Source organism: Euleptes europaea, chromosome 2 (genome assembly GCF_029931775.1).
Source record: "Euleptes europaea isolate rEulEur1 chromosome 2, rEulEur1.hap1, whole genome shotgun sequence".
NCBI lineage: Eukaryota > Metazoa > Chordata > Lepidosauria > Squamata > Sphaerodactylidae > Euleptes > Euleptes europaea.
Window position 1 is genome coordinate 86,488,194 of NC_079313.1, and position 21,841 is coordinate 86,510,034.

Consider the following 21,841-nt stretch of genomic DNA (forward strand, 5'->3'; position numbering starts at 1 on the left):
GTTAGCCATGGTGGTGACCTCTTGGATTTAATACCACCTTTCCTGACCTGCGGTATACAATTTAGCTGAGCCTCTAATATTGTGGACTTAAGTAACCCCAAGCCTCTCCCAGAGATTTAACCCTCCTAACTGTTCTTTTCAACTTCCTTTTTACCAGGTTTCTAATTTTAGAGAAGTTCCCTCTTTTAAAATCAAAGGCAATTGTGTGAGATTTCCCAGACACTTTCCCACATACATATAAAATAAATTTTATGCCATTGTGGTCACTATTGCCAGTTGACTGAACTACATCCACATCCCGCACTAAGTTGCTGGCAGCACCACAGAGTATTAAGTCCAGGATCGCCTCTCCTCTAGTTGGGTCCATGACCAACTGTTCAAGGGCACAGTCATTTAGGATGTCTAGAAATTTTATCTCTTTGGCTTGGCTGGAACATGCATTTATCCAGTCAATATGAGGGTAGTTACAGTCTCCCATTATTACTACTTCATCACCTTTGCATACTTCCCTGATTTCATTCTCCATCTCTAGATCACCCTGAGCCTTTTGGTCAGGGGCCAATAGAATGTCCCCAGTACTAAACTACCCCTGGGGCCTGGAATCATCACCCACAAGGATTCTGTGGACGAGTTTGCCCTTTTAATGGTTTCTAGTTTATTAGACGCTATACCTTCCTTGATATACATAGCAACACCCCTTCCAATACGCCCTTCCCTGTCATTTCTATAGTTTGTAATCAGGGATAACAGTATTCCACTGGTTCTCTTCCCTCCACCAGGCTTCTGTAATGCTCACTATATCTATGATTTCCCTTAAAACCATGCATTTTAACTCCCCCATTTTCACTTGGAGGCTTCTAGCTTTAGCATAGAAACATCTCCACACTGTCTCTCTCTCTTTCGACTTGCCTGGCATGTGCCCTTGGGCATCCTTAAGTGGCTATCTTGCTTTACTTTACCATCCTCTTTCATGTTTACCCCATTCCCGTGTGGGCAATCAGAAGCAATTTTCCCTTTGTCCATTTGCATTGAGTCTGCCCAAACTGGATGCTTCTCAGCTCCTGTTGGCTTTCCCCCCCCAGGTTAAGTTTAAAAGCTGCTCTGCCACCTTTTTTTTTATGTTACGCACCAGCAGTCTGCTTCCATCCTGGTTCAAGTGGAGCCCATCTCTTTTGTTTAGGCTCGGCTTGTCACAAAACGTGCACAGTTCCTAACAAATCTAAAACCCTCCTCCCTACCGTCTCATCTACGCATTGAGACTCCCCAACTGTGCTTGCCTAGCTGGTCCTGCGCGTGGAACAGGTAGCATTTCTGAGAAAGCTACCTTGGAGGTCCTGGCTTGTAGTCTCCTGCCTAGCAATCTAAATTTGGATTCCAAGACCTCCGGACGGCACTTCTCCACATGGTTGGTGCCAACGTGCACTACGACCATGAGCTCCTCTCCAGCACTATCTACCAGACTACCTAGATGACGGGTAATGTCTGCAACCTTCACACCATGCAGGCAAGTCACCATGCAGTCCACGGGCCCACCAGAAACCCAGCTGTCTACATTTCTAAGGATTGAATCTCCCACTCCAAGAAGCCTCCCCCCTCCCCTCAGAGGCATATCTTCGGTATGAGAGGATATCTGTTTATCCACCAAGGAAGGGGTCCCTTCCACATCCCCTTACCTCAGAGAGATGACCTCCTTCACCAAGGGCTTCATCATCCATGACTGGCAGGGAGTTGTCACCCTGGGACTGGGATGTGACTATTTCATCCCTGGAGTCCTTACCCATCTCTCTCTCTGCCTGTCTCAGCCCCTCCAGTTGAGCTTCCTTGGCCTCAAGGAAGTGAACACGCTCTTTGAGAGCCAGGAGCTCCCTGCAGTGAGCACACATCATGACTTCTGTCCAGCAGGCAGATTAGTCATACATGTGACACTCCATGCAGCACACTGGATAGCCCCCCCCCCCAACCTCTGCTGGCTTTCTGTCTTCATAACTGGTATTTTAATTATTTATTTTTGGTCTTTTAACCCTGGAAATGAAAGTGTCCTGTCCTCTGTACCCTGTGCCCTTCCTGTACTGAATAAGGGCCTAGTGCCCTGGTTTCCTTGCCCTGCTGCTAACTCATACCTATGCTTAACTCGCTCGGTACTCCTGCAGGGCACACAGATCTACTCTGTCCTGTTAACAGGGCTCTTTCCCCATCCTATAGAATCCCCAAGGCAAGAGCCCTTGTGCCCTCGTTTTTTTGGCTCATGCCTCTGGCGAGGAGGAGTGTTTGCAATTTAAATGCTCACAGCCTCTGCCTCTCACACACAAGCTCCACCCAGCACCAATCAAAAACCCCTCTTTAGAAGGCTACAGTCAGGCTTTCTACCCCACCCATTGTCTTCCTTTACATCTCTGATTGTAAATCTCTCTGCAACTCATCCTGTTTTCCTTTATAGAAACTTTCTTTGTAATAATACAAAATTACTCTGGGGATTGAAAGGGGCTTTTTGTGAGTGTGTCATGGAGTAGGGTTGCCAACTGCCAGGTAGTAGCAGGAGATCTCCTGCTAATTCAACTGATCTCCAGCCGATAGAGATCACCTGGAGAAAAATGCCCACTTTGGCAATTGAACTCTTTGGCATTGAAGTCCCTCCCCTCCCCAAACCCCGCCCTCTTCAAGCTCCGCCCCAAAATATCCCACCGGTTGCGAAGAGGGACCTGGCAACCCTAGTCATGGAATCTAGCCAGTTAGCACTGTGCACAACTTCTCCTTCAAACTTGCAACAGTTTCCCCCCAGAAATTAGCCCTAGAGAGAAAATTAGCCATAGAGATTCAAAACAGATAAAAGCAAGTTTTTCTTCACACAACGCATAGTTAAATTGTAGAACTCCCTGCCCCAGGATGTGGTGATGGCTGCCAACTTGAAAGGCTTCAAGAGGGGAGTTGACATGTTTGTGGATGATAGGGCTATCCATGGCTACTAGTAAAAATGGCTACTAGTCATGACACATATCTATTCTCTCCAGGATCATAGGAGCATGCCGAATATATCAGGTGCTGTGGAACAGAGGCAGGATGGTGCTGCTGCAGTTGTCTTGTTTGTGGGCTTCCTAGAGGCACCTGGTTGGTCACTGTGTGAACAGACTGCTGGACTTGATGGCCCTTGGTCTGATCCAGCATGGCCTTTCTTATGTTCTTATGAAAAGTAAGTTTGGACTGAATGTAGTGAAGGTGATTCCAGATTGGCCTTACTGCCAATCACATGAATAATAGAACAATTATTCTATGCTTCGACATATTTCTGCAATCTACTTAAACAGTGAGAAGTATTTCAACTGCTGAAGATGAAGGGTAAATGATGCAGTTTTGAAAAATCAGAGTAATTGCTGTGATAGTAATGGAAAATGTTATGGCTGAGAGAAATACAAAAGAGACTTATTCTTTAAGGAGGCAGGCTTTGGAGTTAGGGTTGCTAGCTCTGGCTTGGAAAATTCCTGGAGAATGAGGGGCAGTGCTTGAGGAGGGGCAGGGTTTGTGGGGAGAAGAAGCTTAGTGAGGATGTGATGCCATAGAGTCCACTTTGTGAAGCTGTTGTTTTTTCCCTGGGGAACTGATCTCTGGAGACCAATTATAATTCTGGGAGATCTCCAAGCCCCATGTAAACACTGGCAACCCTAGGTGCTTCTCCTAGCTTTCTGGTGAGGATGTAAACTAGAATTATTCTGGGGAGATTTGGGTGCAGTCTGAGCCTTGGCCAAAGGGAATACTTTCCAGATGTGCACAGGGTGTTTTAGAATGGTAATTTTAATGTAGTCTTTAATGCATTTTATGTGTTCTTTTAATGATTTTATATTCCTTTATTGTATTTTATATTACTTGCCTGCCTTGAGTCCTGGGTTAGTCATGAGAAAAGCATACATATAAATACTGTCAATATTTAAATAAATAGAGCACATGTTGTACAACAGCACATCTATGCACTCTAATACCCCACTGCATACTGACACAAGGGAGAGAATTTTTCCCTTGTTTGCAGTTGTTTGGTGGAGAATATTTACCCTCCAACAGCTGAGCACTCAATAACACCATTATTCTTGGTTGGATGTGAAAGATGAATAGGGTGAGTTTGAGATGATGCCAGCTAATTACAGCTTGACTTCTGTTTTTCTCTTTTCCCTTGTTCTTGTGCCTTGTACTTTTGGTTATAGGGGTAGAAAACCAGGGCTGACATGTTCAATGTACAGCAAGGGCTCCTACGCCTTTAATATTTACACTGAAAGATAGAGTTTCTTTTTCATGAAAGTGCAGCTGCAAAGTTTGGCAGACCCCCCCCCCCCCGTAGTGTGCTCCTGTGGCTGAAACAGCTGCATTGCAAGCAAAATTTCAGTGTGGAGGTAGTGATGGTAAAAGCCTCAGTTTCTGCTCTCACAAGGTTGATAAAAGCACAGGACCTTTTCAGGAAAAAAAATGCTGGCGATGATATACTGCAGCAGTAGAAGATTCTGCACCTGCCAGAAATCTTACTAGGTGGTTGTTGTGAGGATAAATTTGAGGAAGAGAAAATGATGTTGTAAGTTGCTTTGGGTTCTCACTGAGGAGAAAAGTGGTGTATAAATAAATCTATGAAAATTAAAGGCACAACACTCTCCTGTCATGGTTGAAAATAAATTGACTTGACAGCTGTGGGATTTAACTTCCAGTTAAATGTGCCTGTGATTGTGCTTTACCTCTAAATGAGAGATCTAGATCCTCCCATATATTATTTCCTGCTTTCTTTTGAGGTGTTTGAGGATAATTACAGGGTATGCAAGAGGAGGGCATGCTGAGATGTCTTTAAAGTACTCAAAAAAAACCTTGCTTGTATCCTGCTTAAAGTATTGAAGTCAGATATACAGCACAAAGATACTGCCAGATTTGTCAGTGTGCCATAATGCAGCTTCTCTTTCAAGTATTGGAGGTTGTTCTTTTGGGTGGCTGTATAATCCTGAATGCCTTTCCCCCTCCCTTTCCCAGGTGCTCTCTCATAACCTGTACACTGTGCTATGTATTCCTCATGATCCGGTGGCACTGGAGGAACATTTCAGGGACGATGATGATGGCCCAGTATCAAGCCAAGGGTACATGCCATATCTCAACAAATACATCTTGGACAAGGTAAGCTCACTTCCTCAGTGTCTGGCGCTCCATCCTCTTAGATGCTTCAAGTAGGCCAAACTACATGGTTTATCTTTGTGTGCATGGGGCCCAATTTGCAATGGAATCACAGCATGCAGGGATAGGAAGCTTAAGCCTCCCCCCTCCCAGGCCATTTTCCTAACCACAGCCCTGGGGAATCATGTGTACTCATGGGCTACATCTACACCCCACAGCAGGGCAAATAGAAGCTCCTGGGGCCCTTTCAGGTTAGGAGAATAGCATGGGGGAAAGCTTGTCTTCTCCCCCGCCCCCGATACTATGGTTCTACTTCCTGCAGAATGGACTTTTCCCATTACAGAAGACTACCTTATCAACCAGGCCACTTTACTGCAGCATCCAAAAGCCAAACTAGATGTGCCATTGGGAGATCCATGAACAGATCTTCCATTTTTAGAAAGTGGAAACAGCAGTTGTAAGAGGGAAGATGAATTCAAATTGGCACTATAGTATGGCAGGGTGAGGGTGGGAGAAGAGGGGGTTAACATTTTCGTTCTGCACCATTTTCCTAACCTAATTCACATCCCCAGAGTGGCTCTTCCTGCTGTGGTGAGAGCTATACACTGGTACAAGTATCTTTCAGTAATCGCAGACGCGCTGTTCATAAGTTACAGAATGCCTGTACCTGCGCACATCTGTTTGTAAGAAAGAGCCAGGAAAGAGTTCACTTTACAGTTGAATCCAGGGACTGTATCTGGATAAATGGGAGGTTTAAATCACCCTTTGAACTGTATACGCATTGACCATAGCATGAGAATTACTCAATAAACTAAAATTGAATGTAAACTATACAGGGATTGTTTATATGCTTACTATAACTTTACAGTTGAATCCAGGGACTGTATCTGGATAAATGGGAGGTTTAAATCACCCTTTGAACTGTATACGCATTGACCATAGCATGAGAGTTACTCAATAAACTAAAATTGAATGTAAACTATACAGGGATTTTTTATATGCTTACTATAACTTGTGAACAGGGCTAGTTCACAAGCATCTCACAACATTGCAGGTACTTATTCTTATATCGCTGCATGAGGGGTGGAGGAGTTAATCTTTTTTTAAAAAATCATGTTGACTTTGCCCATGTTGTTGTCACTACTGTATATATATATATAGGCAGGTGTGTTGGCAACGGGGTTTCCACGTGTGGGCGTTTTCTGTGTGCTTTGTCTTTTTTTCTGATTTTTCCTCTCCACATGTGCTCTGCAGCATCTCTGCATTGGTTTTGGGGGCACAGTCAACATGATTTGCTGACCCTTTCCTTTTGTTCTTCACACTTGTGCTAAAGCTCTCTAACAACACTATTAAATATGAAATGGCTACAGATAAGTGACAATAAATTGTTATAGTGCTATAGTACAACATCAACATATCCCTCCACTTATCTTGCTGCTTCCCCACCTCATTCCTTTCCAGAGAATGTGGACAAAAACTGCCTACATATATCTGCTTATATCTCCACAACAAAATGGGCTGGAAACTTCGTTGTTGTTTTTTAAAATGAAAACTGGAAATGCAAAGGAACTGAAGTTTGAAATGGAAATAGACATGTGGCTATAAATCCCTCTAGCACTATAGCATTTACCAGGGTTATTTTAAAGCTCTGTGATGGCACAGCAGGAAAAAAATGCTAGGGAAATGGCACCAATGTCAGCAGAATCTTTGCAGCAGGAAAACTTTCAAATTTCTTTCCACCTGACATGCTAATGCATTTGTACTGCATCTTTCCAAAAAGATCAAAGTAAATCAGTTTGGAAAAGAGTATGATTAGAGCATGGTGTTGTGTGGATAGTTCTGCCCTCCCCACCCATCCGAAAAAGGCACTCCAGTATGGAGACGAGACAGGAAAGAAAAAGGTATCTCTCTCTGGGGCAGGATGTATTTGATTGATTTAAATCACTAGTCAGTAAGACTAGATTTAATTCATGATTTTCTACACTTTTTATGGCCTCCTGCCATCCTCCAGGGAGAGAATAATAAGATAAACCTCAGGCTATACACACAAAGATCCCAAGACTTGTGGAGAATTCTGCTCAAAAGGTTTCACTTTCATTTTTACAGCCTGCCTTTCCCTCCTCACAATTAGCTCCTTGTGCAGATCTATTCCACTCCAAGCAATCTTCTATTAATTGGACTTCCTGAAACTTAAGGGGTGTAAGGGGTTGATTCTGTGTTCATTGATTTGCAAAGGAACAATGGGATTAAGGTTTTTTTTTCTCAGCTCTGTATGTTTATTTTATAGCAAATCTAAATAAATTAATTAATTTTTGCTGTGAAGAAGAGGCATGTTATCTCTGCAAACACATTCACAGTTTTGAGAACCGCAAAAACCAGCATCTGTGATAATATCTTCTAGATAGAATAATTGCCCAAAATAATCTTACAGAAACCTCTGGAAGAGCATGACATTGTGAATGGATTGAAGGAATTCATTTACCAAAATTTTATGTTGCCTCATGCTACATAATTAAAAACTAATCCTTATTTCATGATGAATAATCTTTGGACTATAATGTGTCTTACATTGAAAACTGTCTTTAGATAGATTTTTCCTCAAAAAACATTTCATTTAAAAAATCTGATTTAAATTTTTTATTTTTTTTAATTATTGGTTTTTATCCACCCTGCTCTGGGAACCAAATCAGAAATGTTCTGGGCCTGTGAGTTCTGTATTGAAGCTCCCAGCAATTTTTAAAACTCAAATTTTGGTTGTGAGGGGGCACAATTCAGATAGGGATAATTGGGGGGGGTGGGTAAGAGCCCATTCCTTAAGGGTGGGCGAAGCTCCTTAGGAGCTGGGGTGACCCTGCACCGGCGTAGGTGACACTTTATCATACAATAAGGTGGCACCTACGCCGTGTGGGGGCAAACACGCCATTGTCCGGGTGTCGCCAGCCCCCGCCGCCAGCGCAGCCATACCAGCAGGGCTTTCCTGGAAGGAGAAACCTGCGCCGGTGCTGTGCCACCTTTTTGGGTGGTGCAGCCCCGTTGGAGGCAATGGGGGTTTCCCCCCTGTTTCTCCATTTTTATTTTTAAAACAGCCTTCTTTCACCTCCGCAATGGCCAGGAAGCCTCTGAGGAGGCAGTGCGGCTGTGCCTCTCCTAGCCGCCACGGGTCTGTCCCTCCTTCAGGATTGGGCTGTAAGCCTTCCCTCTCCGTGTCTTTTCCTGGCTTAAAATGGTTTGGGGCTAGGGAATCTTAAACCCTCTCTTCTTCCCTGCCAGGTTCCTAGTATAGATATGGAACTCACAGCACATGTCTTGTTCTGTGGGTAGGAGAACTCAAAGTGTTCGTGTGAAAGCCTCATCGGTGTCGTGATTAGAGTGTTGCATTAGGGCTAGAGAGCCCCGTGTTTATATCCCACATACCTTCTTCACACAGATGTTGTGAGGGAAAAGGGGGGAACAGTATGTGCCTCCTGAGTTTTTTGGTGTGACGGTAGGATAAAAATGTGATACTTTTCAATATGAGACAAGTCCTATTTTATGTTGGGAAAATGTGTCAGCAAATGGTAATAGGACTGCCTATGATCAGCTGCTTGGGGTATTTGTAAATATGTCAAAGGGTTTTTAAGAAATCAAATAGATTTTAAAAGTCAGCTGGCAAAAAAGGTTTCACTTTGTGTAACCTGTTTCAATGTGTGTCAGAAAGAGGGGAATTAAAGAGCTGTATTCATAAAGCTTAGTTTATTTTGGGTTTTCCATTTTTCAAAGACATCATTGTTCCTTGAAGGGGAATGATGTGATGTCGGCTGCCTCATCCAATCTTGTGGAGAGATGGAAAAATCCATGGCAATTCCATCCTCTCTGGTCAGTGTTATAACAGCAAGCAGTACGTGGAGCATTTTTTTCCTCCCAAAATAGCACAGTGAAACCTTTGCATAGCCTGAACACCACTTTGCACTTTGTGAGCATAAACATTATCCTTTGTAAGGGAATTCATGATACACAGAATCATGGGTCAAAAATTTTGCCCAGTTAAAGCCTGGCCTGCATTGTCACTGTCAACCCAACAGAATTAATCTGCCTTAAAGTGGGACAGCAGTATAATAATGTTTGTTAATTTGACCATCCAATTAGCAGTATGCAGAAAAGGTGCTATCGTCTCCAGTGACTCAGCATCCAGCAATAGTCCTGTGTGGAGCAAACCCAACATCACAGGTGTGAAACAATGAAGGAAACAAGCACATCAAAAGTGTTGCTTTAAAAAAATGACTAAAGGATTGTCTAGTTACAGTTGGAGATGTACACAAACTTTCTTTAAGCTTTGAATTGGTTTTAAGCTTTTTCCTTTAATACTATAATGATGTGTTGGTACCGAATTTGGATGATATTCGCATTGGTTTCAGTGGAAAACATATTTCCACCTGTAACTGTTTTTAGTCTCTGAACCAACTGGGTTGAAATTTTCAAGTGTTATACCCCTCAACCAAGAGTCCTCCATTCCAAGTTTCAGCCAGATAGGAGCAATCCTCCCTTTTCCAGAGGTAACAAAAGCACAAACATTTCCGTCTCTTAAACTTTTCTCTCCCGTTGAACTGGGATGGAACTTTTACAAGTTGTAGGTCTTACACAAGGTGTCCTCCCTTCCAAATTTTAGGCATAGTGGAGAACCATCCCCATTACAGAGGCAATGAAAGGCACAACTTATATCCAGTCTTACTCCTATCCCCTCCCCAACTAATTGGGGTGAAATTCTCAGTGATTGTGCCCTCACTCAACTGATCCTGCCAAACTGCTGACAGAGGAGAAAGGGTCCCTAGTTCACAGGCCATTGTAATCCCTTGCAGGCAGAGGGATGGTGATGCATTTTTCCTTCATCCTTTCCAGTTGCTGGGATCCTGATGTGAGTGGAGTGTGGGAGGCCTGGGAACCATTGCTGCTTTACACATTAATGGGCAGGCTTGGGCATAATTGGGTTCTTACCACTGATGCTTTTAGATGAGAAAAGATCTCAAACTAGGGATTCTTGCATAGTAGCATCTGATCTTTCATCATGGATCCCTTGCCTCTTGTCTTGCCCAGTGTGTGTGTTGCTTTTTACTTTTGGGGTGGTGAAATCCTTATCTTCTGTCTGCAAAGCAGGCAGTCTGATGGAGAACAAGGAGGAGATCAAGCATATGAGGATCATCCTGTGGATCTTTGTTTGCCCTCCTGGGGTCATGCAGCCCTTTACACCTTACAGAACATACCAAAAATTCTTTTGTCTTTTTCCCCCAAACGTGCCAGCTGGAGGGGGGGGGGAAATTGGACATGACCAAGACCTCTGCCTCTGTTCCCCCACACATACACCAGAAGATGCAAATAATCCATTTGATCACACCTGCCATCAGGCTAATGATTGATATCTGGTACGACAGGCAAAAGTGCCCTGGATTGTACAGAAGGAAAACCGTCCTTAGATCAGTCAGCCATGAATGTGATGGGGAAAACACAGAGCACAGAAAATCCAGTCACAGATAGCACTGTGCTGTATAAAACATGGGCTAAGTGTTAATTTATGTTTAATATGTACACATTCTGAATGCATTTATGTTTAATGTGCATACGCAACTAGCAATATCAACAGAGTGCTTATTTAAGCATGTGGTGGTACTCATGCGGTATGTCCAATTCCCACAGTCCTCATGTTCTGGGGGCCCCATCCATGGGCACTTTTAATGGGGGACCAGTACATGGCCAACACAAGTGGCGCAGTTTGAATGGTAGACCTCCAGTTATCCATATACTTGTGTTTGGAGGGCCAGAGGAATACCTACATTTGCTAGATTTGATTCCTCTATGACCAGTAATATACAGCTATTCCCAACTGGTATGTATGAAGGATTTGGGAGTGGATGAAGCCTTATTTATATATTTTATCCCACCTTTTATGGCCAAGTTGGCTTCCAGTATAGCTTCCAATAATAAAACAAAAGTAGTGCAAAAAAAAAAAGTCTTAGGAGGATGTCGGACATTGATGTCGGAGGCCCAGGTGCAATGGAAAAGTGCCTGGCTGCTGTCTTTTTTCTCTCCCTCTGATGGCCTCACTAAATGTTGGCTAGTAGTGGAGAGGAGGGGGTTCTCAGCAAGAGCTAGATCCAAGCACGATGGCTCCAACCTTATGGTCCTCCAGACTAAAATATACTCTTGATAGGATTACAAAATGTGGGCAAGATTTAATAAATAATGCTAGACTTCAGTAGAGTCAACACCCAAAAAATGTGTCTTTGGGGTGGGGGCGGACTTTGCTACCATTCCTATTTCCAGAAGAATCTGGCACAGAGCATTTTGGATTATTTCATGCCTTGGATAAAGCACATAGAGCTGGGTCATGGGACACATGCTAGATTCCTGGCTGGCTACCAGTCGCTGCCCACTCTGAAAGATCTGAATGTTGGTTATGTGCTGACTAGTTGGTAAGTAGCACCCTGCTACAAATCACAAGGATGATGATAGCTTTTTAAAATGATGCTTTTTGTTTCTGTTGGCTAGTTGGAATGTTGACATATCTGTCTGGTGTGTTGTTGGTGACTGCCATAATGAAACAGTGGCTAGAGTATAGCTATACAAGGCACCTAGCAAGCAAACAAGAGGACCAACTCTTACCCTGGTTTAAGCATTAAACCTGACAACATTTCTATACCACTTTGTTTGCTTCAGAGTGCTTTTGCGGGCTTGATATTAGTGGATGGGGGAATGTACCTGCTGACATTTCCTTTCAGTGATTATGGGAACAAGAGTCTTCTCCTTCTTTGCAAATGAACATTTCTCTGCCCTTCTCAGCTTTTTCATCTGTTAAATGAAAATAGGGATGCTTATCTGTCTTACGTTGGTACTTAAAGTGTTCTCTAAAAAATGCAAGATGGCAACACATAAGTATTGCCGCCAAGACTTTTCCAGCTGCTTCTGCAGCATCTCTTGCATGATGATCCTGATATTGTGCAAAAAAATTCTAAAAACAGGAGTGATTTGTGCCCATTGTTTGCAGGTAGAAGAAGGTGCTTTTGTCAAGGAGAGTTTCGATGAATTATGCTGGACGTTGACAGCAAAGAAGAATTACAAAGCCAACCGGAACGGGAACAGTGTTGTATCCCATGAAGATGCGTTCAAGCTTTGGTGTCTGTTTAATTTCTTATCTGAAGACAAGTACCCTCTTGTTATGGTTCCCGATGAGGTAGGATCACTTCTGAGTAATTTTCTTTGTTGCAATTGTGATAAAGGGTGAGTCACTGAAAATGCAGTTTGCATTGTTATTGGATCAGCCAGTAACTATGTGGCAGTAATAGCAGCATGATGCCCAATTATGTGGACGTGATAACTATCTGAAACTAGTTATTGCAGATTTCTGCATGCAGTTCTACAAATCTGAATTACATTATTATTACGTTCTTGTCTGACTAGTGTAACCATGACACTATACCATATCGGCTGGTTGTTTGGCTGTTTGAATAATCTGATGGAAATGTTCAAAATTGCACTCTGTGTATCCGGATGTTGTACCTTGTATCAAGAGACCCTCCTTTTTTTTTTTTTTGCATTCTGTTAGTGAAGCGGGAGGGAAGGTTGCAATTTTGTCAGATCTCAGAAGCTAAGCAGGGTCAGCCCTGGTTAGTATTTGGATGGGAGACCACCAAGGAATACCAGGGTTGCTATGCAGAGGAAGGCACTAGCAATCCACCTCTGTTAGTCTCTTGCCTTGAAAACCCCATAAGGGGTCGCCATAAGTCAGTTGCAACTTGACGTCACACACACACACACACGTTAGTGGAGATGCACATTGTTGCACAAGCACTTAAGAGAGTTGCTTCATCTATAGACCCTACAAAAGGCATTAAATATCCTGTGAATACTATTTGAGAGTTCTTCTACTCCAGGGGAAGCAGACAGTATGTCTGTACTGGTTCCATTGTGTACAGTTCTGCCTGCTGTCATCTTTGAAGAAATTAGGTCCTGCCTATTATGTGCACTGGAACTTAATGCACTTTTCCTAAGCTCAGCCATGATGCAGAAGCACTTGATCCTCTACCATGATTCTCTGTGGAGTATGCTGCTAAACTGTGGCCTTTACCTGCCCCCCTTACCTTGTTCATTCTGCAGTACGAAAACTTTTTTTCTTTCTTGATGGGCTTCAGTTTCAAACTTAGCATTAAATCTTTCCTGCAACTGCAGTTGTTGCTGAATAATATTAGTACAGTAACATTGCTCCCACCACCCTGGACTAGGAGGCCTCTTCAGATTTATGTGCCCTGCTCCATGTAGAACTGCATGCAGATATCTGCCCTACTCTAGAATGATGCCAGAAGTTGTACCATGAATATTGTTTAGCCCATGGTGCTTAAACAGCAGTTTTTAGTGAAGGTTCTAAGGACCATATGGGAGTAGCATTAAATCACAAGCACCAAAACAGTACAAGAAAGCTCTGATTAAATCATCTGTGTTTACCCCTGAATGTTTTTTTTTCCAAATCTATTAGCATTATGTCAAGTTTCTGTACTTTTGGCAAGTCTGATACATCTACTGACTCCCACAGTTCGATGTCATCCTTGATTCCATTTGGCTTCAGTTTGCACCCATCATTTCCTGTCACCCTCACCCTCTTGTCTCCCTGAATTATACTTGTGTTTTATTGGATTCCTGGGCATATGTGAATTAAAGGCAATTTACTGGCTGATGAGCCTGTCAGGACAACAACTAAACCTGCAGTTCAACATCAAAGGGTCCCTTCTAGTCATTGCATCCCCCTTCTTTAATTCCAAAACGAGGGTTCAGTGGCAAGACTTACGGGAAGACCATGCCTTGAAATCAAATCAGTACTATGTTAATGGCCTGATGTGGTACATGGCCAAATGCACGGCAGAGGCACTGCAGAATGGAAGTTGTCTTGGATCAGCTAAGGATTGTGTATGAAATCTATACTCCATAGGATCTGGTGGGGGGGTGGGGAGGTTTTGCCTTGTAACATTTTCCTGACAGGCAAACTTATACAGCTTGAACGTTCACTTCTCTAGCTGTCACTAAACCGTTTTACATATACAGTCATCCGATGTATACTATGTGGACCTAATTCTCTCTCTGGGAGAGATTGCTGAACTGCATGTTTGGTGTCTGTTCCTGAAGACTGCTTGGCTGACTAAATTATTTTTAAAGGACATGGCAATTGTTATGACCTAGTCATCTCTGAAACGAGTTTTAAGTAGGAGTATAAACTGTAGTGCCTCGTTGCAAAGCTACCTAACGTAGGATGCCATGCGGCCTAGATGTAGTTCTGCCAAAAATATCTTTCCGGTACCTACCTTTATACTTCCAGTTTCTCTGACACTTATGAATAAGATCTTTTCCTGCCCTGGCAAATACAGTGAGTGATTCAGTAGAACTTAGATGAACTCTTTCCCTATTTTCCGTTATGTATTACCATAAAAACAAGTAAGCCTTGTTCTCACACCTCTGTAGGGAATTCTGCCTCACACTTTTGAGAAACATTAATTTTGAGTGCATCCCAACTACCATTCCTGTCACATTTCATTTATGTCCCTCACTGTCCTAATACTAATATTTGCGTGTTTCCTGTGCATCCATGCTCCTTTTCCTAAAAATGCAGGCTCTTTTTGGTTAATTATGCTCAAATTGCACAGATGGTATACATACACACCTGGATACATTTGAATACTACATCTGCCAAAAAAAAAGGTGTCGCAGGGGCAGATCTTGAGATAGGACATTTAATGTACGTAGCTGAATTCTAGGATCACAATGTGGCCAGGTTTTATTTCTATTGAACGATGTTAGTAGACAAATTGGTATCAACATGAATATAATTGCAGTGGTGTAGATTCACTGTTTTAAAAAGAAAACATAATAAAGGAGGAAGGAAATGGTGCTCAAGAAGTAGGGCAGCACAAGGCTTCAATCTAAACTGGTAATACAAAAGCATATCCTTGAACACATGAAGCTGCTTCAAACAGAGTCAGACCCTTGGTCTATTAAGGTCAGTATTGTCTACTCAGACAGAAGTTCTCTAGGGTCTTAGGCAGAGGACGTTCATGTCACCCCTATCTGATCCTTTTAACCGGAGATGCAAGGATGGAGCCTGGGACCTTCCACATACCAAGCAGATGTTCTGTTACTCAGCCATAGCTTCCTACCTCTGTAATTAAGTTCATGCTTGTGCTTTTTTTGAGGGAGGGTAGGGTTACCATATGTCCTTTGTCCCACCAGCACTTTAGCAGCCAGAGGGAGAAAACACTGTTGGCATAATGTCACTTACAGGCAAAACTAGGGTTGCCAGCTTCGGGTTGTGAAATACCTGGGGATTTTGGGGGTGGAGCCTGAGGATGGCAGGGTTTGGGGAGGGGAGGAATTTCAGTGGGGTATAATGCCATAGAGTCCACTTTCTAAAGTGGCCATTTTCTCCAGGGGAACTGATCTCTGTCACGTGGAGATCAGTTGTAATAGCAGGAGATCACCAGCCACCACCTGGAGGTTGGCAACCGTAGCCAGACCCTATGGTTTTACAATAGAGTTTCTGGTGTTTCCTAGAGAGTTATGATGTTACTTCCAGGTTTTTCCAGAAGTGACATCACACCATCGCCGACAGCCACCCCCCATGTCATCCCCCACCCATCCCAATCTCCCACTGGTTGCCTCGCAACCCTTGGTGGGGGGTGTTTCAAACTTTGTATATAACAGGACACAGTCAGTTCAGTTTGGGACAGTAGAAGATCGTAGGGTAAAAACATTGCAGGACAACAAACAGTAACTGGAGCATTACTTCTGACCATAAACTTGAAGGACAAATAATGACTGAATATGAAATCCAACATGCACCAGCTCTTCATTTTACTTTCTGCTGCAGAGTACAAAAAATCTAAACTGGACACACCCATTTTAAGTACCTTCCTGTATGAATTTGCAACATGCTTTTTCTGCCCAAATGGTTAATTACTTAAAAAAAATACCATTCAGTCATGCAGAGCCACTAATAACAGCGATAATCTCTAAATTCCACAAAGCACGTTGGAAGGAGGGAAGTTTCTCAGTGCAAAGGCAAAGTCTCTATCAGGTGATTTATAAATCCAAAGACCAGGGACTCGTCTGCATTGAGCCCAAAGCCAGCAAAGGCCTGGTTAGTAAGATTTGCATTTGGAAGGTTCCTGCAGTTTCTACTGCATCCACCTCATTGGCTGATTTCGGATGGGGTGACAGCTGTCGACCTTTCCTATCCCCCTTGCAGATCAGCAGAAAAGATTCGGAGTGTGCATGTACTCACCAGCTCTGCTTCCTGTTTCCCACCAAGACATTTCCTGTTCTTCAGCTCTTGAAAACTTGAGCTGACTTTTTTTTTACTTAAACCTCTGTGATTTGGAATTGAGCACCAAGCACCAAGTGCCATGTTCAGTGGGTACAGTATAATAAACTGTATGGTGAGATTTGCGGAGCTACACGCTTCTTATGCCCCCAAGTGTGGGTGCCACAGGAAAAAGCTGGTACCACCTTTTCCTGCAGGGATACTCATGCTTACAGCAAGAAGCTATCTAAATGAGAAGTATAGCCTGTGCTAGTCTATATATATTTATTAGTCTATATGTATGCTGCCTTTTAGCCTCCATAGTGAGGCATCCAAGATGGCTAACAATTGAGTCTAACGCTTAGAATTATTGTGATATGCCCCTGATTATATTGCCCCAGGCACTTGACTTCTGTTTCAAAGAGATAAGGAGAACTGGTCTGGCTTGCTGGGCAGGAAGAAAACTTCAGAGTTCAGATAGCACTGGCAGGCGGTGTTGGCAGGAAGGTAGATAAAGGCCAGGCTGCACCAATGGGAAGGAAAATTATCCTCCCACTACTGCAGTATAATATGGGAACGTATCATAGGTCAGGTAAAGATACATACGTGCAGCTAGCATAGATAGTAAAATACATTAATTCCCCTTTTAAAATCTTTTGAAAAATAATTCATTTTCAAGAAACAATTGATTTTTTAATTCAAGAAAAAAAATTGGCAGATTTTTGTCCTATGTATTAATGCCTATTTCTGTCCCTTTCCTCCCTCAGATCTCATGTTGACTTAATCTTCTTATTCTGAATACAAAGTCCAGAAGGAACCTTTTTTAGCTCCAACTTAATGCCAGTGATACTGATGCATATTAAGACAGATTAGGGGCACTGAAGTCTTTACCCAAGACAGAGCCAGGTTCTTTTAAAAAATTGCCTTTCTATTTATGGTTAAAAATATTCATTTGCAAATTATTTGCTTGATTAATTAAATTGATTATTATTTAATAATTATATTGTGCCCCACAACACTCAAATGTGATTAGGTTATATTTCTGGGTTTTTTGCACACAGGAGTAGCCAGATCAGGCAACTAAAGCTCTAATGGTAACACATTGTGAAATGTAAATCAAATGTTATACGGTAGTTTAACCAAAAGGGTCATTACAATTGCATATATAAAACATGTCTGAATATTTTGAAGGAAAGTTCTCAAGTTAGATGGAAAAGGCTTCAGGGAGAAATAAGTGTGAACCCAAAGGAGAGGGAGCAGGAATACAGTTTCCCTGGAAAGAAGGTTCTGTATTACAAAGTAAAGTAATTAATAGCTGGAAGGGCTTCCAAGTGAAATGCCAGATTCCTTGAACAGAAAGGAAATGTATGTGATCCCAAAGGAGAATATAGATAACAGCCGATGATTAGAGGTGGGAAGGGATGCTTGATGCTTTCCTGGCTGACTTCCACCACATGTTTTAGGTGGAGTATCTCCTGAAGAAGATCTGCTTGGCGATGAATATTGAACTCAACAGCGGGGAGCTAGATGACTACCTTTCCCAAGAGACCCAGCAACAGAGTGGCTTGACAGTCTGGCAATTTTTGGATTTGGTTAATTCTGGCCGGTTCCTGCGTGGGATTGAGCAAGAGGCCATCAGTATGGCTGTTGAAGAGGTCTACCAGGAAATCATTGGGGATGTGCTCAAACAGGTAAAGAACTCCCTCCTGGTCAGGAAATGGGAGAGATCCTGTGCCTGGGTTTGTAGAATCTGCCTAGAATGAACTACAAGTAAAGGGTCTGCTGTAGCAATCAGAGACCTAGCTGAGGACTCTCTTTCCCTCTAGAGATACCCTTATTAGTTTGGTGAGTATTGTCTATTGCATGTCTCAGTTACCTTTTGTGCAAAGATAACAAAGCACTAAATACTTGGAAAACATAATCTAATGTACTGGGTGCACCAGTAGGATAGAGTACATTTGCAGGCCTTAAAAGAAGGGTAGAGTAGCCAGCTGAGGAGAGACCTGAACTTCTGCATTGAAGTTGTATATCCATAGTGTTTTGCTGGAGGGTTAACTCCATATGTAAATGGAATTCTGGTAACTACAGCTGCAACTTGCACAAACTTTCTGTTTTATACTACAATCCCCATTTTTGAATCGTTCACTCAGCGCAACATTTTTATTGTGCTAACTCAACTTCCCTGCCTGACAAAACAAAAATCCCCCTCTCTTTGGAAGAACCCCAAAGTGATAATAGTATGTGGAAAATGCTAGTATCCAATGAGAAAATAAGACTTTAAGAGCCAAACCAGATGAGATACTACTATGTACATAACCAGATCTCTTGGGCATTTTCAAAAGGTTAATTGCGATTCTCATCAAGACCTTTATTGCGATTCTCATCAAGACCATTCAACCTCCCCCCCATCCCATGGAATCTTGATTAAAGCTGACCCAGGGCTGTTATTAGCATTGTCAGGGGGGAGACAGTTCTGATTAGTGAGACCATACATGGGGGAAGAATGAAACCCCTCTTGTCCCACACCACAGCCCTGATCTGAATCCCACTCCCTCCACAATATACCTTTAAAAGGCAGGTCTAGTTTGATCCTAAATCTCCTGTGCAGGGAAGAAGGAAAACCAATCAGCACTCCCAATGCTCACATCTGCTTGGGTACTGCATGGATTCCAGATGGGAGCCCAAACTCTAGCAGGATCAGTGTGTTGCACACTCTTAAGAGGTGGACATAGAATATTTCTGTTGAGCAATCCTGTGTGTGATGCTCCTGTTGAGCAATTCTGTGTGAAATGCACAGAGGTCTAAGTGAAACAGCTCTGTTGTCATGTTGAGGGTGTAGTTTGGTTAGATCTATGTAGGCACGTGGTGAAATGGTCATGTGTGCCTCACTGTAAGTTGAACTTGCAACTTCATCCCCATTAACTACACCATGGCAAAGCTTCCCAAAGTGGTGTTAGTGGAGACGTGGTAAACATGGATTGCACATGGTGGGTGCATGGTGCTCACACAACTGCTTTACTGTGTGGTGAACATTGCATTGATCATATAATCCCATACTCTAACAGCGCAATCCTAAACAGTTAACACCCTTCTGATTTCATTGAAGTCAGGGTAGGTACAGACTTGCCAACGTCTTTGGAACAATTCTTTGTTTTACAACATGTCTGTGTGCCTCTCCTTCTTTCCTCACACTCAACACAGGGCTATCTGTGGAAGAAAGGTAATCTGAGGAGGAACTGGTCTGAACGGTGGTTTACCCTGAAACCAAGCGATCTCTCTTACTATGTGAGTGAGGAACGGAAGGAGAAAAAGGGGAGCATTTCTTTGGACAGAAATTCATGTGTGGAGGTAACTGGCCATCCTCTAGTGCAAAAGGAGATTAATGTGGTTGGTTTCACCTACATATGGTGAAGGCCAAACTAGACGTTACATTTAACTTGTGGCCACCGTGGGAGCTTGTAATCAGACAACTGCTGTAGGTTCCCTGTGGGAACTTGCTTCCACAGCAGCACAAGGGCCTGGTTTGGATTAGGACTGTAGCACAACCTGAAGGAGCCCAGGGCAGGCGTTATTTGCCTCGGCAAGGGTCTGCCATGTGCATTGCTGAAGCCCCTCCTCCCCCACACCAATCTGAATCAGGCCCCTGCGTGCAGCAGAAGTGAGTTCCCACTGGAAACTTGCAGCTGCTGTCTTACTACAAATTTCCTTGGTGGTCACACACTAAATGTAACATCTAGTTCAAGAGTAGCCTTTGACAATGTCTGTTTGTATGTAAGCCTTGTGCCAATAAAAAATAGGTAGTTCTTGAGGAAAGACTCTTGTCTTGTGTACCCCAAGGTTAAGTGGGGAATGCAGCACTCGAGACATTCTAATTCCAGTGAGGGGAACGTGTAAAGTCCAAACCGGTGTCATAAAGTTCGGCTTTTCACTGGTCTGCTCCTGTATGAGAACTGCTGAGCAACATGTAGTTGCTATTTATTTCAAGGGTCATGAGTTTGTCTGTACTTAGTATATTTGTTAATGGACAGGTCTCTCCAGCAGTGTCATAACTGATTTTAAGTGGCATATGTAATGGCAAGTCTCTTCTGAAATGTGTAAAAATATAATTGTTCTCCCAACCACATTGGATGAGAAGTGTATAATTAACATTGTAAAGGTTCCCTGCTTTGGTAGAGAGACATAGGGTAGAAAAGACCTGTGAGGAATTGTACACTGTTGTTGTTTGCCACCAGTGGTCCTTTGGAGAAAGTTTCTGGGAAGAAAACTGAAATATAAAAGATGGCTAGTCTATCTCCAGTTTGATCTAAAACTCATTTGACATGTGCATTTCATGTACTTTTCTGATCACACTGATATGTTCCTTCACTTTTCTGTTGATGTGCTTTGCTAGAGTTATTAAATTATGCTTTCATTGTTTTAAATGCCACCATCACCCCTCCAGTTATCAGCAATGATTGCATTATTTGTGATAGCTGCTGCCTTTCTCAAACTTTTTCTGATTGATTTCCAGTAACAGATGATAGCCAGGGTAATATGAATAAGGCCTTAGCTGTTCTACTATGGAGGAAAGAACAAGAGGTCAGAGGGGCTTTCTCCCTGGCTATAAGGAACTGTAGAGATCATAAAGGGATGCTGTTATTTCAGGGTGCTGTGGGAAAGGGGACATTGTCATCCTGGGCTGTGAAAACGTGGTGCATTTTATGTCTTGTGCTGTTTTAACTTCTTTCTTCTTTCCTGACTCAAAGATCTTGCCAGACAGGGATGGGAAACGGTGTATGTTCTGCGTGAAAACAGCTTCTCGGACGTATGAAATGAGTGCCTCGGACACTAGACAGAGGCAGGAGTGGACACTTGGTGAGTATTATGGTGTTTTCTGTACTGCTGCTTCTTTGAAGGACAAGATTCTCTTCCCCTGCTTTGGAGATTTGCTGAAATGAAGTTAAAATATAAGCAGCAAGGACAGGAGGGGAGATCTTTATCCCCTTAACTTTAAGACAGGCTTTGTTCATGGATTTGCATTTTTTCTTTATAATTTGAATGGCCTAAACTAACTGAAGCTGCCGAATGTCTTAAAAGCATCCATGTGTCTGGGTAAATCTAGTCTTATGTCCATTAAGGATTTGGTTCAAGTTTTATAAGAGCAAATTCTATTATGTTTGACTCCTGCTTGAATCTGGAGCCTCTCACTAGTTAAGATAGTTGTGACTGAGACGGAATAAGGCCTCCGCCATAGAGTTGCCAGTCATACCGTTCCTCTGTGTTTGTGTGTGTCAGTGGTTACATTTTCTTCTCCCACCCTACAAAGCTTTTGTAAGCCTTGCAGTTTAGCTAGGAAGTGTGTCTTTCACCTCAGGAAGCCCCTGTTTAGTTCCTAATGTGTCAGCAAAAAAAGCAGAT

The 21,841-nt window shown here is 42.8% G+C and overlaps 1 protein-coding gene across 2 annotated transcripts in view; it reads left to right on the forward strand.

The window, feature by feature from the left end:
* The window catches only part of DEF6 (DEF6 guanine nucleotide exchange factor), a 53,334-nt gene that overhangs the window by 24,509 nt on the left and 6,984 nt on the right, over positions 1 to 21,841 (forward strand). For both annotated transcript variants that reach the window (XM_056844891.1, XM_056844892.1), the window contains 5 exons: positions 4,996 to 5,136; positions 12,149 to 12,334; positions 17,908 to 18,135; positions 19,646 to 19,792; positions 21,190 to 21,298. In XM_056844891.1, coding sequence (XP_056700869.1) covers positions 4,996 to 5,136; positions 12,149 to 12,334; positions 17,908 to 18,135; positions 19,646 to 19,792; positions 21,190 to 21,298 — 811 coding nt within the window. The remainder of the gene's footprint in view (positions 1 to 4,995; positions 5,137 to 12,148; positions 12,335 to 17,907; positions 18,136 to 19,645; positions 19,793 to 21,189; positions 21,299 to 21,841) is intronic.